Consider the following 18,302-nt stretch of genomic DNA (forward strand, 5'->3'; position numbering starts at 1 on the left):
GAGAGTGGGGCAAAAGAGCACGAACAGGAAATGTCAGGGGTTTATATAGACTTTGGACAGGGTGGGCTTCCCTGGCTCTCCGCCAACCCCGTTGGGGCAGGAAGGAGGGGTCCAGGGATATCTTGATCAGAGTCACAGGGTCCCGGGGACAGGGGAAATAGAGTGCCCATGAGCTGACTGTAACACCCTGTGTGAGATACTCCAGGCAACGATCACCTTCTCATTTCCCTTTGTTAAACATCCTGGACATAGTTTCACCTGATACCAGACTCTTCCATGTGTTTACAGCAGAAAGCAGGGTGAAAGAATTTAAAGCTGATTTATAAACTGTCACTGCTTAGTTTATACTGGCCCCATTCACTTTCTTCTGACCTTGAAAAATCTCATGTTTCTAAGATGTTTATCTCCCTGCACTACTTTCAAGGGGGGAGTACTCCCTCATTTGCTAGGATTTCTGCATGCAGTGATGAATTTGTGATGGAGCTGAAGCAGGAAGTGCAATTGACCTGTGGAGGCCATGAAGTCTATCCCTTGTACAAACAGGGAAGCACCAGTCATGCTGCCCATGCAACAACCATCCCACCTGGATCTTCTGCTGGATGCATTCAAAGTTAAGCAGCATTTCTGCAATTCTCACTTGCCCTTTGGCCCTAAGGCAGCCCTGAGCACTGGTTCCTAGAAGCAAAGCTCGTTCTCCAAGGCCAGCAGCACTGAGCACATCACAATACCTGGTATCTGCCATCCACCCAAGTCCCTCTCACTCACCAGCCCCTACTTGGCCAGGCTGCAGGTATCCAAACCGGATACTGCCACTCCCTTGCTCTCAGCACTTCGGATTTTGGCACCCACATCTCATAAAACCCAGTCAGCATATCAAGACCAACCTGGCTCCAGGTAACCCTCACGGAAGGGTGCAGTGACCTGCCTTTGGTCGGCTGCCAGCCCCCTCCCCAGCGCAGCAGGTGGCGGATCAGGGTTCATAAACCCCCATGTTCCACACCGCACTGCTCGCACAGCAAAGCTGTTTGGCTTCTGCTGGCTGTGCCGCCTGCCTTGCCAGGATGGACCTGTTACCGAAAAGGAAACAACCTTCACAGCTTATCTTTCTCCTCACATGGTGTGGGTGTGAGTGACAGATTATTGCAAGCTTCCTGCTCAGTTGCTTGTCTTAAGTAGCCAAAAGAGATACTCCTCACTCAGAAAAGAGGTTCAATATTAATTTTCCCCTTAAGTTTGGATGTAATGCAAACATCTCTTTAATCCGTTCATTTCCAAATGCAACCAAGACAGCTGTAGAGGGACTCCTACTGCTTAATAACAGCCTCTAAACTCACAAGTTTATTGAAACATTGTGATTTCGGTATTGAAAGAAAGAAAATCATCAGAAGGAATTTACTAGTTTGAGTACCTGTTTATTTAACATACACAAGAATTTTACCCCTGCACTTTCAAAAAGTGGAAAAAACATGGCAACTTTTCTCTTTCTGTGATAATGGAGAAATAACAGATGACAAAATACAACAACCAGGCATTTTATTTGCTGTTTTACTTACACTCATACACACACAAGAATCAAGTTAGAGGTTTTAAAAATACAATAAAAAATGTCAATAAAAATATTTCAACTTTTTGCCTGAAAAAGAATGTTCATTTCAATTTTCTGGCAGAAGATTAACACGACTTTAGTTATCTTAATTCTTACCTGAAATTCTGCTTATGTTCAGAGGAAGAAACTCATACAACCAGTATTCTCATTTGCCATTAACATGTAGATAAAGATGGTTTTTGTTTTGGCAGAAAAACCTTATTCTGCACAGATAGGAAGTCTTTCCTCCATAACTGTTATCCTTCTCAATTAATGTACTATTTGCTGACAAGCTCATTTGCTACATGAGATTTATAATTTATGTTCTATTACAAATCTTTCAAAAGAAATAATACACTCAATTTGCCTTTCCCTATTCTGTGTTTCACTGGGATTAAACACAAATAGGAGTTATTTTCCTTTAGGTATCATGCTGCTATATTTGCAGTTTACAAAAAAAGGGGTCTACACAGCTTTAATCCAGCTAATCATGGTCAAGCTCCTGGCTCACAATGCTGAAGTAATAGAGTGACCCAGTGAACACTTGTCAATCATCATCCAGAAGAGTTAAAAAGAAGTATATGGAATGCAGCTGAAGATGAGCTTTTTTAGGTCATATAGAAAGTATTTCTTAAGGCTTCTGCAGCACACTGTAGCTAACTTATAGCTACTTTAGCACATTATTTCTATGATAAATTATCTATCTATGCATCAACAACTTTAATATTAAAAAAATATTTGATAGCTCAAGTTTTTTGATTGCACATATGTAAGCTGACTGCTCAACACTACTATCTTCTTCTGATAAGAATAATTAAAAATTCAACTTAATCTTCAGATTTTAAAGGTTTCAGCTCTGTGGCTGAAGACAAATTCCCAGGTAAGCATGTTGAAAAAAGTCCAGCAATAGCTTGATTACACAGGAAATCTGTGAATGTCCTGCATCCAAAGAGGCAGAACACCTAATGAGAGACAGTCACTCCCCATTCTTCCCAACAGCTGTAAGGGAACCATAAGGTTCATCCACAGAAAGAAGGTACTGACAATCAAGCAGGACAAGCAGTATATTTCCCTCCTAAGTATGGTATGAAATAAGTGTGAGTTGCCTCCTTTGCTTCCTCCACAACACCTGCCAGGACTCTTGTGTTTGTAGGCACAGTGAAAGTAACAAAAAACTTGTGTTCTCAGACATAAAATATAGTATTTATTTGATAGAGTAAATCAACTGAGTCCCACAGCACCAAGCAACCCCTGTTATGCTTGTATCTTTGGTAATTATTTTAAATGAGAAACTCAGCAAGTGAAAATACATCTCTTTTTCAACAAGCAAGTTTAATTTTTGAGGTTTTGTTGGTGCAGACAAAAAAGAAGAGTGCTACTGAGAATTTATGCAATGAGTTGAGCACAGATTGTACAGTCACATTTGCAAACACCTCATTGTCTACTGTTACAGGAGACAGATTACTAAAAAACATGTTTTATCCAGTTTTGAGTTAAAAGAAAAACAGGCAGAGGGATAGTGCCTCTGACCAATGAGCACATATAAAAATTTATCCTGAAACAATACCTTAAAATTGTTTTAACTTGGCAGTCATGGCCAATCCTCATGCTACAACCATCAGCAATTTATTCTAATAAATTTATGAAAGGCTCCCAAAATGTAGGGTATATGTGAAAGCTGATACAAATAAGATACAGAAACAGGATTTTAGGAATTCTAAAACATCCTCTATGCCTTTTTATGCCTTGTTTTCTATTACACAGAAAAGACAGAGAAAAAATGTTTCTGAACACTCACCTATCTGATCACACAGCTTCTTCAAACTCAATTTTTCTCTCTTAAGCCAAAACTAAAAAACTTTTAAACCAGTTAAACGCAAGAATGACGGGTTTTGTTGCTATAGAAGTCTTGCCAGTGCCTGGTATTCTATGAGATACTCTGGATAAATCTGCTGCTTCTCAAAGATGACAAAGATAGAAGGATTTGTAGAGTTATTCACACAACTGTCATAGAATTTTTGGCTGTCCTTCATCGGAGGCCGAACATAATGAGAACTACCAAGAGTGAACTCCCCCACCAGCACTCGTGCCAGAAACATGGTCTTGGTGTTTGAGTCTGTCCCACAGTAGTTGTCAGAATAAGATGCATCCCTTGCAAAATAGCTTCCTGCAGAAGAGACACCAAGACAGAGTTTAAGACACTAAAACAGCAGGAACAAAGTGATACTGTGTGAAAATGAATTAACAAACAAATCCATTAAGCACTGAACAGCCTTTCCAAAGCCTTCACTCACCCTCTATGTCCCTCTTAGTGGAAATTACCACTCTGCAATTTTTCGTTTGCACAGCACACATATTAAAATGTTTAAATATTTAAATCAATGTTTAAAATGTTATCATAATCTTCTAAAAGATATCCTCCTGACTCTAGATGTCCACCTCCCCCATTATCTCCACATTTCCTCTCTGGGCAGAGACTACTAATATTCATCAGCACAGCTGGACTTGATGATCCTTGTGGGTCCCTTCCATGCTCAAAATACACTGTGATTCTCTAACATTTCTGAGAGTTTCAAAGTATTCAAGTAGAAAGGTATGTAGTCAGCCAGTCAGCCTGTCTCAGCTATTCCACTTGATGTGCTGGTAATTTCCTCTACATAGGACAATATAGAAGGATATAATCTGCCAACCTGTAACCAGAATGGCATTTAGATTCTTGGGGAAAAAAAAAAAAGAAAAAAAGCCATGGAGTTGGGACAAACTGGAACAGCAGTAAGCCTGAAGTCTAGCAGAAACCATCCCTACAAATAACCTCTCCTAAGTCTGTCTTTTCTTTCAAGTACTTAGGAGAGCAGAGGCCAAGGCCTTTCACAGTGCCTTAGCTCCAAATGACCCTTGTGAAACTCAGCTCTGTTGCCCACATCATGACAGAGAGAAGCTCAGGACTGGCCAAGTATCACCTTGCAAACTTTACCCCTCTGCAGTGAGTACTGAGAATTTTCTAGCAAGTCTAGGATTACAGGAAGAGCTGACAAACAACCTTTGCCATAGACTGTCCCATGAAGGCCGCAGATTCTCCAGTCAAAGTTTTGCTGACAGATGGCATCAATGTCTTTTTTACTGGTCCCATGAAATAAAAATCGCTCATCTGCAGCCTTTCCACCATTGCTCTTCTGCATTAGGTCCTTCTGCCTGCAATGAGAAGCAGAATCTTTGCAGTTCCACAGTGGCTGTCCCCACAGGTTCCAGCCACTCTGAAACAATTTTACACAGAGTATATTCTGAAAATCTTTACAGCCTAATTTGGGCATGCAAACATGCTTTCACATTATACATAAATGCTTTAACTACAAATGTTTTCTTTCATTCACTACCTTTGAAGAGAGAGGGAGGAATCTCAGTGGGTTTTTTTTATCTGAACACAGGAGTTTATATTGAGGCCTGCCCTCCATGAGTTATGCATTTAATTTCAAAGGCTGTTTCAATTTTGACCAGCTGCAAAACATTGTGCTAGATGTGACTCATTACCAGCTTCAAGATTTAACTGGAAGGAAGCTGTCATGGACACAGGCCTGGCAGAAGTCAGGAGCAAGGATTCCTCCCACACAGCCCTGAATTTGACTGTTCTAAGCTCTGTGTCTTGACTGAGTTTTGGGCTTGTTGATAACTCTTTATCTAAATGTTGATACTAGGTAGGTATTTCAGTGGGAGAGTGGTAGCAGAGGCATTTCAGGAATGCATGTTCTATCTTTAGCGCAGCACATACAGCTAACTGCAGAAACAATAAATAACATGCATAACATGTTATACAGAAACAATAAATAACATGCCAGAGCAATGTTTTACACTTACCATTGATACAGTTCCCAGAGGGATGGGTTCTGAACTCTACAAATCTTTTTGATAGGAGCTTTGGGCATTGTGCGCTGAAAGTCCACTTTGACTTTCTTGTATTCTTCAGAAGAACAGTCAAGCTCAATCAGCTGCAAGGAAAAGTTTGAAAAGTTACTTTTGCATGCTTTTGTGCAGCCACTCAATCCCTCTTAATATCTGTGTCAAGATATATTTGTATGCATCAAACAGTATCTAAATAAATAGCAGAAATGAGCACATAAATAAAAAAGGAATTGAGAATCTTTTTCAGTTTATCCTCCCTACAGCCAGTGAACACAAACTGCACTGCCTCTTGTGTTTCTAAATCAATTGAAGAGGCTTTATTCAAACAATTTTAAGAAAAAGCATGGTCACACTACTAAAAATCAGATCCTTACATGACAGTTCTGAAAGAAAGCAAAGTTTACTTGCAAATTTTTCTAGGGACATAAAAATGTCAATGTCGGTCTTATTTCTTAGTGACAACTTCTTGAGGATTTGCATTTTGCAAGTTAGTGATTTCTGAGCATCAGATAACACCTTTTCTCTAGGTACAGTTACTGGAGTTGACAGAGGAGCTGGTGGAAGCAGACAGGAAGTCAGAGAAGGTAGCCACACATATATTAATCGGGTGTGTTACAAAGGCAAACAAGTTTACTCCACTGCAATGAATAAAATAATAAGAAATAAAATAATAAAACATCCCATCTTGAACAAGCTGTCTTGGGAAGTTGTAGAGTCTCTCTGGAGATATTCAAAACCTACCTGCACACAATCCTGTGTGATCTCCTCTGGTTGAACCTGCTTTAGCAGGGGGGTTGGCTTCTGTGATCTTCAGAGGTCCCCCCTTCCAAGCTCAACCATTCTGTGTGATTCTGGGAACTCCCCCAGTTTCAGCACCTCTCCATGGACATACAACAGCCTACAGCTAAGGGAATGGCTACTCTGAAGTTCAGAGGCATCATTTACCTCTGATGCTTTCAGCACATGTTGGAACTTCAAAACTGTGTATTTTGGGCACCAGTACCAGTCTTGTTAACTCAGCAAATTTGCCAAGCCAAGGGATTAATAGTAGCAGTGGAAGTCCCTGCTGCCACAGTTTTACTGCTACCATTTGTTTAAATCTGGGTCTAGTTTCAGCTCCAGGTCTGCCCAGTGTGGTATCAGGTTTAAATTTACCAATACTTCTGTATTATGCTACACAGAAACAGTCATTTACAAAGCCAGAAAAAACAATGAACTTGCAATGGAACAAACCTTACATGACAAAACTGACAGAAAGATAAAACTAAAAAGCTCCAAACCTTGAATCCCAGTTCAGGCAGGGCAGATTTGTCCCAGTGAGCTGGAATGTTCTTAAACCCTTCTGTATGTTTAACGCCCCTGTAGATTATAAGACATTACAAATAGACAATTAAAATAAAAACTAAATATGACATTTTATGTACATATTATACTAAACATTTTTGTCAAGCTTAGGGAGAATATAGGCAACTGAACATATTCAAAAATATATCAAAACTGTGATTTCTGTTCAGCAAATGAAAATATTTGTTCCAAGTCATTGTGTCAAGACTTATGTCAGAAAGCAAAATCCAAACAAGAAAAAAATATATATATATACTCTAAACTAAACACATAAGGATTTCTCTTGCAGAGTTGAAAGTATATATAAAAGCTCTGCTGCACCAGGGGAGGTAAACAGAAATGCATCCAGTATCCCATCAGTATGACAGAAACAGGATAGATACAACCCTCCCCTGTACTTCCACCCCAATTTTAATTAGCTGCTCTTTTCAGTGTTTAAGCAAGTACTGTGTGCTGCAAGGGAATGTGCAAAAATTGGCTGTTACATGCAACTCTATCTCCTTGCAGGCTCTCACCTTTTGCTCTACCTGTAACAACTACTGCTTTCCTTTCAGATTGTCTGTCTGCTCTCAAAATAATTGTTCTGAACTTACACTTAGCTTTGAAAATTACTCATCTCAGAAAGAGCTAGTACACATAAACGCACTGCTACATGTTGAATTATTTCCTATGTTTCCACACTTCCTGTGGCCAAGCCCAAATTGTCTTCACCACAGAGGTTCCTGAGGTGAAAACTGCTGGTCAGCCTGCAACACTGCCCTGGCTAGACATGGTTGTAGGAAAGGTATGTCCCTCTCCCTTTTCATGTCTTTCACAATTGCCTCAATAGCTACTTCTTCACCCTACTTGCACCCATGGAGGATTCAGCATTCACAAAGCACCAAACCCATCACCTCAAAATGAACAGTTGTGGTTTACCTGTCTTTTATCTTTTCCACCTCTTCCTGAGAGACAAATTTAGGTCTTCTGCAAATCTTCCTCTCTGTTTTGTAGCAAATGTTTTTCTGCAGCATGGCTGGGGAAAAAAAACAACCAAACAAAATCCCATGAACAATCAAAGACGGTTTTGACAAACTACAGACATATTTGTCACTAAGTTGTTTTGTCAAAAACATTGACAAAAATACTCCCTCCTCCTCATTTTGTAACTCAGACACTTTTTTCCTACATTTAGATGTAGATTTCAAACCCTGTAAAGAGAACCCAACATCTATCACCAACCATTTATTTTTACTGACCACCAAGAGAAACAAGTTACAGTAACCTGAATTTTAGAACCATTCCTTCTTGGAAATTCTGCAGCTATTGTGACAACATACTAACAATTAAGAGTCGCTACCAGCCAGGACAATGGGGCCTCATCTTCAGAGCAAGATACACAGGAAAACAAACAAAAAAAAATACCTATTGACACCAGCAGGCCTAGAAATTAAGTTCTAAAAGACACCTACACTGCATATATTTGCCTAAGTTACTAAAAAAGCCCAAACCTTAGAGAAAGGATTGATTCACTGTGCAATTTTCACTTCTAAGCCAGACAATTTTTCCCAGAACTGCTTTTGATTGAATCACAAACAACAGATAACATGCTCTTTCTGGTTTTTTTAGTTTGGGGTTCTTGTGTTTGGCTTTTTTCCATGCAGAATGAGATAGTAATGAAAAGCTGGATCAAAGATAACTACACCAAATTGACAGTCCAGGCAGGCTGATTCCTACCACTGTTCTGCATAATTTTTGAAAAGGATGCCAGGAAAGGCAACAGCTCAGAGAGGACAGTGCCATCACAAGTGGCTTGTATTTCCTGAACTCTTGGGAAACACTTCTTCCTACTTTGACATAGTCAAAGTATTCTCTCAGCCTTTCCAGACAGGATGAAAAGAAAATATGTGCAAAAATCTTGTAATGCTAAGGATTGTCTGGACCCTACACCTTGTCCAAGTGTTTATTTTTCTGGACACTAGTTATTAAAGTAGAGCAGAAGCTAGCTTGTCAAGTCTTCTAGAAGTTCCTCACTATTTGTGTTGATGCCAGCATCAGTGTCATACTTGGACTTTCTGGCAGACATTTTGAAACCTAGCACAAGAACTCAAAAATAAACGCTTTGAAAGAATAGAATGTCACTCTGCTTATGTGAACAGCTCTTATCCTGAGAATTTTGATAGAAACTCTGTCTTTGTAAGCACTGCAATTCAAAGTCCAAATTTCTCTCTTCTATCTCCTGTAATAAGGTAGGTCAGAACCACAAGAGATGTGGGAGGGAGGGACAAAACAGAAAAACAAAGAAAATGCAACCTACACACAAAATTTATTTCATATTCATGTCTTCCAGCTTTGAAAGTCATCTTTGGAGAACTGTCATACAAGTAAGCTTTCTCCAGGTCATCACTGGAGACAGTAGCAACCTCATGAAGACCATCCTGTCATGGCAAAAAAAGAGAGAAAAAAAAGTTTCTCCTGGTTTTTTATAGACAAGCAAGTCTAAAAACCAACAACTCTCCTAAGTATCGTGGCTGCAGGATGTATCAGCATGTGAGAAATCCTTGATTTAGAGTGACACATCCACCAACTAGATCAAGAAAGATGGCAGAGTACTACTGGATCTTTATAGAAGGAGGCTTTTCTTAGAACCAATGGAAATCTATTATTACTGTGATCCTATCTGACAGGACTGACTGAATAGTTACCTGTTGATAATACTTGTGACTCACATCAGTCCCCTACCTGAACTAATCAAAATCACAGGGAAAAGACCACATTAGGCCTTTAATGTCCATCTGTACAGTATGAGAGGAAGAGGGTGACAAAAGGGGGGGAAGATGTAAGCACTGTGTACTTTTCTGTAGTTCTGCACTTCTCACACAGAGTTAGGAGTCTCTCCATTTCTCCACACTTACTTGTTTTCCATACTCCTGCCACATGCCATATTCATCTTTCCAGTACCAAATCCATTCTGTTGTAAGAATGAAGTGAGGAGGTTTGGTCACAGAGGAAGCTGTAGAAAGACGTCTGACTTTTTGGAACTCACAGCACATGTCACGAAAACAGATACTGAACGGGACAAAAAGCCCTTCAGTAAAAGCATAGTCAAATCTATTAAAAAAAAAGGAGGGAAGAAAATCAACTGTTTGTGAAGCTTTACTCATAGATTCAGAAGCCCACTACAAATTTGCAAATTAAGTCAATCTCACCCAAAAGCAGAACACAAAGGTGCACTTTTCACTACAATGTGTACTTTGCAACTTGCACTTTTCACAACCCTGTATGCTAGCTCTATTTCGTGTTTGTACATATTTTGCATAATGTATTAATATAATACATTAAAATAATACATTGTAATTAATATAATATAATAAATATAATACATTAATGTATTAATATAATACATTAATAGTATAATGTATTAATATAATACATTAACAGTATTATGTCTCACATTGATACTGTGGGCAATAATCATAACCCACTCCTAAATAAGTAAGTTACATAAGATGAACAGGAACAATGGAAAACAGGCATTGCTGCCTTCTTGCTGACCAGCTATATTCTAAAGAGAACATTGACATAACTTAAGAAGGGCTTCAAAGAGCCTGTAACATAAGAGGAACAGGTAATTTTCCAGCATGGGATGTGGCATACTGGTATGAGCCCCTTCCAATACTCTCTTTGTAATATATAACCAGTTCCAAACTCTGAAAGGTATTTCTATATTCTTTATGTGCTCTGGTCCCTTTCTCCAGGTATTCTGCAAGTTCCATGATATGGACTGTGGTAAAAGGGGAAGGGAGGGGCAAATCTCATGCAAAGTGAGGTCAGCAGAAGAATGTCAGATAAAACTACTTATGTAATGACTACATTAGAATTGCAACAATTTATAGCCACTAAGGCTCTGGTACAATACAACAAACTACAATTATAATTTTTTATAAGAGTTTATACCTGGCGTTTTTTGGGTCACAATATGCTTCTTCTATTTCTTCCATATTTATGAAGTCCTTCCAGGTATTACCCTCAGAGTACTGCCATCTATACGGCAAGTGAAAATGGGTTCTGATACACTTTTCTGTAAAAGTTTAAAAAAAAAAAAGGAAGTAGGAGATGCATTAATTTGACAGGCTATGAGAGAACTCCAACATTTCAGGGCTGTGTACCCAGCTGGTGAAATCATCAAAAGGATAGCTACGGAAAGTGTTCACCTATGGCACCATTACAAGCAGAAGTTCAAAAGTTTTCAGCATAAGCAAGCAAAACTTGAATTTTTGGGCTTAAGTAGAAGTTCAGGTTCTGTGAGTATTAGACTCTCTTTGCACACTAAAATTGCACAGATCATTCTCAGTTTCAGAGACAAAAAATGATCACCGGCTCCTACAAGGCTATTATTTAATAAATTGAAAAAAAGTGTATTTATGATTAACCACTAAATCACAAAGTGGCATTACTGAGGACAAATCCAAAGCACAGAAGTGCTTAGTTTTAAGACAGGAGAAGGACTGCCATTGTTTAATTTCAGATGGTAAGTAAGTACAACACAGCCATTTACTTCCATTTCTTTCAGTGAGATGGGGAGAACAGGAAAAATGTAAATCTGTGGGCTGAAATCAGAACAGTTTAGTAATTGAAACAAAATACAATATAGTAAATGTAAGTATATGTACATACATACATATATATATATATATATATATGTATATATATATATATATATACACACACACACACACACTCTCATATAACCAAAATGAAGCTAACAAAAAGTAAGAAAAGAATAAAGCCCAAGAAATACAAGTGTTGCACACTACAATTGCCCACCCACCACTGACTGATGCCCAGCCCCTTCCCAAGCAGCAAACAGCCCCTCCCAGCCAACTCCCACAATTTATATGCTGAGGATGATGTTCTAATGGTATGGAATTGCCCTTTGACAAGTTCAGGTCAGCTGTCCTGGCCATGCTCCTTCCCATCTTCTTGAGCACCTCCTCATTGGCAAAACACAGGCAGCTGAAAAATTCTTGATTTTGGGTAAGTGCTACTTAGCAACAACTAAAGCACAAGTGTGATACCAATGTTATTCTCATCCTAAATCCAAAACACAGCACTGTACTGGCTTATAGGAAGAAAATTAACTCTGTCCCAGCTGAAAGCAGGGATGTATCCACCACTTATTCCATACTATTTACACCATGTCTAAGTTCATACCTTCCAATACAACCCAGTTAACAACCATCACCTTTCCCCTCTTTTGATAAATACACAGACATCATTCCTTTAGTCTCAAAGTCCTTTGCCCTTCAGTAAGTCTTCAAGAGATCCAGGCTCCACAAATTAGAGCAATGTAGCAGTGAGCCAGGTATCACAAATGTTACTCAGAGTTCAAAGTGTCAGTGTGCAGTCACTCCTCAACTGGAGTGAAGGTGACATCACATGTGCGTAAACCCAAGGCAAATTTCCAGAGCAGAACAAAAGGAAACTTAAATACAGGGAAAGTCAAGGAGAAACTGCACCACGCAGTTCAAATGAGGACGTGTTTGGTACACGGGTCAAGAACATCAAGAAAAAAAAAAAGAATGACAAAATCAACAAAAACACTGGCAAAGCAGCCTTGTTCCTGGACACCTGGGAACATTTTGAAAGGGAGACAGCTAAGACAGGTGGAACAGAAGAGTACTAGAAGAAACAATGGATAATGTAGAATTCAGAGTATCTTTCATATCTTTCCTATTTGGAAATATGACTCCTATCATTGAGCAATCTCTTAGGTAAACACAGGTGGAGTAGCCAATATTCAGCAAAAGCAGATTCCAGAGCAAAACAAAACATCTCCTTTGTTTGGTATGCCAGGTCAAACACTTTCCTACAGCAGTCAAGATAGCAGTGAGATTTAACTAAACAGAAGCATAAACTCACAGAAAGTTTCCCCTTTCTGTGAAAGATGTCTACCATTTCCTCTTTATGACAACAGAAAAACAGGCTGGACTTGACAAATATTGATACTTGAGACAACCTACCTTTAAAGCCACAACTTCTGTACAGATGATGTAAGCATATCTGTTCTGATTCATCCTCCTTTGAAGATGAGGAATCCCGTCTAGTGCTGGGTTTTCCATCTAGAGGGGGGAATTGCAACTATTAATACACTTAATATCAACAGTGCTTCTTCAAAGTGCTCCTATCCCTAGAGAAGAAGCCTAAAGGCAATGTCTGTAACTACCTAACTGCACTCAGCTCCAGAAAGACAAGGAAGCCTTTAATAAACTAATATATTCAAAGTCCCTCCCTGTATCCACCCTTTCTGAACTTGACTTCCCTGTAACTGCTGAATTCCTCAGATACAGTTTTTAGCTATCACCACAAAACAAGAATGGAATCCAACGCCTTTATGCTTCTAGATGGACTTGAGCTAATTGTGCATTGCACACAGCTGATCACACTGGCAGCTATAAAATGCAAAGTTTCAAAATCTGATACTCTGTAAATTAAAGCACATTAAGCAAAGGAAGAAGGAACTGCAGGCAGAATAAAAGAGATAGATGAGCATACACACTTGACTTCTCCATTCTGTTAACCCTTTTTTTTGCCTGCTAAATTATACTTAACTTACAATTCTAAAAAACTTCAAAAGAAAAGTGCAAACAAAATATTACACTTCTGAGAAATAACTAGGATAGTGCTGTTTGTGAATTCTTGTGCTAGACAATCACTACATTAAAGACAAAGAATTAAATAGCTCATAATCAGACAACCACCACTCCTATTCTTAAACAGGTCTCTACCTTTATGTATTTTACCTAAAAAACTCCAAAATTATAGCGCTCCCTATTTCCAGTTCCTGTTACTCTTTTTTAATCCCAAGTTTAAGAATTTCATTAACATCAGCACTCTATTTCTCAGGAACCACTCTTGATTTCATTTGTCAAGACAAAGACCTTTGTCAGTGAGATAGGTACAAACCAAAATGTAAATTCAGTTTTCTTAATGACACCAGCAAAAATATTAAATTCACTACCATGACTCTTCTGATGAATTCAAAAGATCATGTTATTTACCTTTGCATGGTGAAGATTTGACATCTTCTATGTCATACATGTTTCTGTTGCCATTTTTTATGTCATACATGTTTCTATAAGTGGAAGGTAGTTTCTTAATAATGTCTGAGCTCATCCCCTGTCTCTCCAGTTTCTCAAAACATTCTGGATTTAATAAGTCATGGGACCGTTTGCAGCTGCTGCCAAATCTGCACTGACCCCGCAAAAAGTACTGGCAAACATGAAGTTTGGTGCAAGATGTTTTAAAGGAACAAGATCCATGAAGTCCATCACCTTTGTTATAATGCAAGCAGACCTTGGGAAGGAGAAGAAAAAAAGAATTTAAACATCAAAGTACAATGTGCTTATTTAGACTATTTGAATCCATTATTTGGCTACAATGTGCATACATTTGCTTTTGACAGAAACATTTCTTCTTTCTTCTTGTTTTCCAAATGACTGCTTGATAGCTTTTCCTTTGCCCTGCTAATGTTTAGAAACATTCTTACAGACATTCTCAAGATGGAACTTAGTGCTAAGTCACACTTCTTCGATTTTCTAGTTTTGGAATAGTTTTGGAATCTTTTTCATCCCAACTTGATGGTAAGACATACTGGATATGGCTGGGATGGAGTTAACTTTCTTCATAGCAGACCATACCACACTATGTTTTGGGTTTGTGACCAAAACAGTATTGGTTTGGTCTGTTTGGGTCAGTTGTCCTGGCCATGCTCCCTCCTGGCTCCTCGTGCACCTCCTCACTAGCAGAGCATGGGAAGCTGAAAAGGCCTTGACTGAAAGTAAGCACTCAGTGGGTTAAATCCAAAATACAGCCCTGTTCATGATACCAGTAAGAAAATTAACTCTACCTTAACTGAAACCAGAACAAATAAACACCACACAGCCTCTCACTCCCGCCCTCCAGGGTTGAGGTAAACAGTTTATATGGCATAAAAGGAAGAGGAGATAATAATGATAAAACAATAGACAAAACAAGTGATGCACAATGAAACTGCTCACCACTCACTGACCAAAGCCCAGCCGGACCCCTCAATGTACCACCATCCCTGGGCCACCTCCCCTCAGTTTCACTGTTCAGAATTATTTCATATGGTATAGAATATCCTTCTGTCCAGTTTGGGTCAGCTCTCTTGGCTGCATTCCCTTCCAGCTTCTTGTGCACTCCCAGTCTACTGGCTAGCAGGGCAGTATGAAAAGCTGAAAAGTCCTTGACTTAGAGCAAGCACTGCTCAGCAAAACCAAAAACATGAGTGTTATCAACATTGTTCTCATCCTGAATTCAAAACACAGCATTGTACCAGCTACTAGAAAGAAAATTAACTGTATTCCAGCCAAAACTAGGAAATAGTCCAAATTGGCCAGAGGGATATTCCATGCCACATAATGTCATCCTCAAAAAAAAAAAAAAAAATAGTGAGGAAAGGGACAGAGGGAAGGTGAAAGAAGGGGGAGATGGGTCCTTCTTACAAGGTAGCACTTGCTCAGAGACTTGTTGGGCTCTGAGGTGGTGAAGCAGAAGTTCTCTTTTGCAACACTTCTCCCTGCTTTCCTCCCCTTGCTACAATGTCTTTATCTCCATTCACAGGTTTTGCCACTTTTTTTCTTCTAGTTAATGCTCATCTCCTCTGCTTGTGGTGGGGGAGTGAGGAGTGGGTGAGGGTCTGTTCAAGAGCTTAGCTGCCAGCTAGGGTCAATCCACCACAGGTGAGAACAGAGGATGCAGATTTATTTTTAGATTTGCATTAAGCTAACTAAATTGACACTCAATATCTCCATCTCTGTAAAGCCTCTTCCATATTGTCATGCCCACTGAAACACAAGGCTAAGAAGCTGTTACAGTAATACTCACCTCTGGTAAGAGGGAAGGGTCATTTTGAAGCAGAAGCTGGCAAAGTTCATCATGGTTTAAATTCTCAAGTCCATATTGCTTTAGAACACGGAGATTGTGGTCTGAGTGGAAGCTGTGAACAAACCTGCATCCCTTCCTAGAACTCAAGAAACCGAACAGCAAAATGACTGGCATATTTTGACACCCCATGGGCATTACACTGAAAGCTGGAAAAGCACACCAAATTAGCTCGTTTCAGAAAAACCCACATTGCTCTTCTATAAAGCCATTATGTAATTTGCAAAGCAGATTACATAATTATTCTGAGGATAATTGCCACGCTGCTTCTGATTCACAGTCATTATAGCCTTAGTGCACTCTGACAATATCGGCATTTTGGACCTGCAGCTCACAACCACAAAACCACCAAAGCTCCAGAGCATCATCCCCTCTCAGCCCCTGAGTGCATCACCCAGGGTCCCGCAGCACAGGGATGTGCGGGGACACTCAGCTTTAGCACATCACCCAGGGTCCCGCAGCACAGGGATGTGCGGGGGGACACTCAGCTTTAGCACATCACCCAGGATCCCGCAGCTCAGGGATGTGCGGGGACACTCAGCTTTAGCACATCACCCAGGGTCCCGCAGCACAGGGATGTGCGGGGACACTCAGCTTTAGCACATCACCCAGGGTCCCGCAGCACAGGGATGTGCGGGGACACTCAGCTTTAGCACACTGCCCAGGGTCCCGCAGCTCAGGGATGTGCGGGGACACTCAGCTTTAGCACATCACCCAGGGTCCCGCAGCACAGGGATGTGCGGGGACACTCAGCTTTCCCCTGGCACAGCCCTGCCCACGGACAAGGAAGCGCCAGGGTGACGAGCCAGGGAGGAAGTGCTGCGACCCAAAGCTATGAAACAACCGCCTGTGTCTGCCTCCTTTGCAACAACACACGCACAAATAAATTGGGGTGCTCACGGCCAGCGAGCATTTCCACGCGGAAAGGCCTCTCCTGATCGCTCCTCGCCCTGCCCAAGGCCGAGCCCCCGCCATGGCGGCCGCGCCCGCCCCTCACCTGGCCAGCTGGTTGCGGCAGAAGCCCTTCAGGTGGTACTTGCAGATGTGCAGCTGCCCGCACTGCCCCGGGCAGCCCGCGACGTGCTCCGGGCACAGCCGCACGGGGCTGGTGGCCACCACCACGGCCACCTCGGCCTCGGCCGCGGCCGCCGCCCGGCCGGGCCGGCGCACCAGCGTGAAGCGCTGCGCGTCCCGCAGCACGGCCGCCAGCTGCTCGGCCGAGGGCCGCGCCGGCAGCCGCCGCCGCAGCTCGCCCTGCTCCAGGCAGCCGCCGCTAGCGCACAGCACCCGCAGCGCCTGCACCGCCAGCGCCATGGCCGGGAAGCGCCTCCCGGGAAAGCGACGGAAACGGAAACGAAAGTGAAAGAGCCCGAGAGGAGCGGGACCGCCTCGGCCCGGGGCGTTCGCTCTGCCCCCGCCGGGGAGCGCCTTGCTGTGGGTGATGCGGCGCACGGACAGCGGCACCCGGCCCTGCTCCTCCCTCCTGTGCCTGGCTTTCAGGATGTATTGACCGTGTTCAATCACATGTCACCAAAAAGGGATGGCAGCTGGGTGGTCACACATTCCCTATAGGAAAAAGCGGACCCAGGGATGAATGGAGCATCAGCCAGGTGATTTAACCTTAAGTTACAGGGAGAAGGCTGGTGTGTGAATTCTGCCGTCAAAAACATCTCAGTTAAGGTTTCTGACCTGTGCCACTTTCCTGACGATACATCGTGACGGCTGCTCTCACGCTTCTTTCAACATCTAAATTAAAAGCTCGGTCATGGTCACACGTGTAGGCACACTGCCCTGCCCTGCTTGCAGTGCTCGTAGTGGCACCTGCTACACGGTGGTACACCACTGCTTCTGCCTGCACAGCAGCCATGGCACCAGTGCGGCCAAGCAATGTCCTCATCCTCTGGGAAGTCACAGACTCCTTAGAAGGGTGCCCATCTTTTAATTAAGTGCCTTTTCCTGGGTCGTTTTGACACTCCTGGTTCTGCATCACAGTGGTATAAATGGTTGTGATCTGTGCTAACAAAATCGTAATTATAACAATAAATTCGGGAAAATAATTGGAAAAGTATATGTGATTAGTGTTATGAAGCAGATGGGAATACATGTGGGAAATAGGGTGCAGGAGTTGGATTTGGCATTGGAAATGGAGGAAGTCAGGAACTGACTCCCAAACCAAAATTGGCATAAACTGAAGTTAAAAGACAACTCCCAGAGCAGGATTGACCTTGAATATCAATAAAGTTGGGACCATTCCAGACAGGGAGTCTAAAATAGTGGTCTTATCTATGAAATAAATGAGGTTTAATTGGAACATAGTGCTTACTTGTATTACACCAAGATTAATGTGCATGTGCCACCTGCCAGGTTATCCAGAGGACATGTGAGGAAGACCTTCAGCCTTCCTCCTAGAAGAGCCCTGAAGAGACCAAAAGACCCCATAGCAACAATGGGAGCACGCGCTGTGCAGTAGAGTGATGTAGATTTCAAGAATGAAAAATGGGAGGAGATTTATGGAACTATTGATGAATAT

At 41.4% G+C, this 18,302-nt stretch overlaps 1 protein-coding gene across 2 annotated transcripts; it reads right to left on the minus strand.

Moving 5' to 3' along the window:
- Window positions 1-1,391: 1,391 nt before the first annotated feature.
- Window positions 1,392-17,107, minus strand: PARP12 (poly(ADP-ribose) polymerase family member 12). 2 transcript variants are annotated; one of them, XM_021536467.3, is made up of 12 exons: window positions 16,770-17,107; window positions 15,716-15,851; window positions 13,867-14,161; window positions 12,829-12,927; window positions 10,763-10,886; window positions 9,721-9,916; window positions 9,123-9,243; window positions 7,745-7,841; window positions 6,763-6,841; window positions 5,438-5,568; window positions 4,626-4,777; window positions 1,392-3,752 (listed from the first exon to the last, which is right to left on the minus strand). In XM_021536467.3, the coding sequence occupies exons 1-12, from the start codon at window positions 17,084-17,086 to the stop codon at window positions 3,484-3,486; spliced, it is 2,016 nt and encodes a 671-aa protein (XP_021392142.2). In that variant the 5' UTR covers window positions 17,087-17,107; the 3' UTR covers window positions 1,392-3,483. The 2 variants fall into 2 exon arrangements, with proteins under 2 accessions (XP_021392142.2, XP_021392136.2); XM_021536461.3 differs by having other exon boundaries at window positions 15,716-15,857.
- Between the last annotated feature and the right edge of the window lie 1,195 nt (window positions 17,108-18,302).

Source organism: Lonchura striata, chromosome 1A (genome assembly GCF_050655825.1).
Source record: "Lonchura striata isolate lonStrDom1 chromosome 1A, ASM5065582v1, whole genome shotgun sequence".
NCBI classification, from domain to species: Eukaryota; Metazoa; Chordata; class Aves; order Passeriformes; family Estrildidae; genus Lonchura; species Lonchura striata.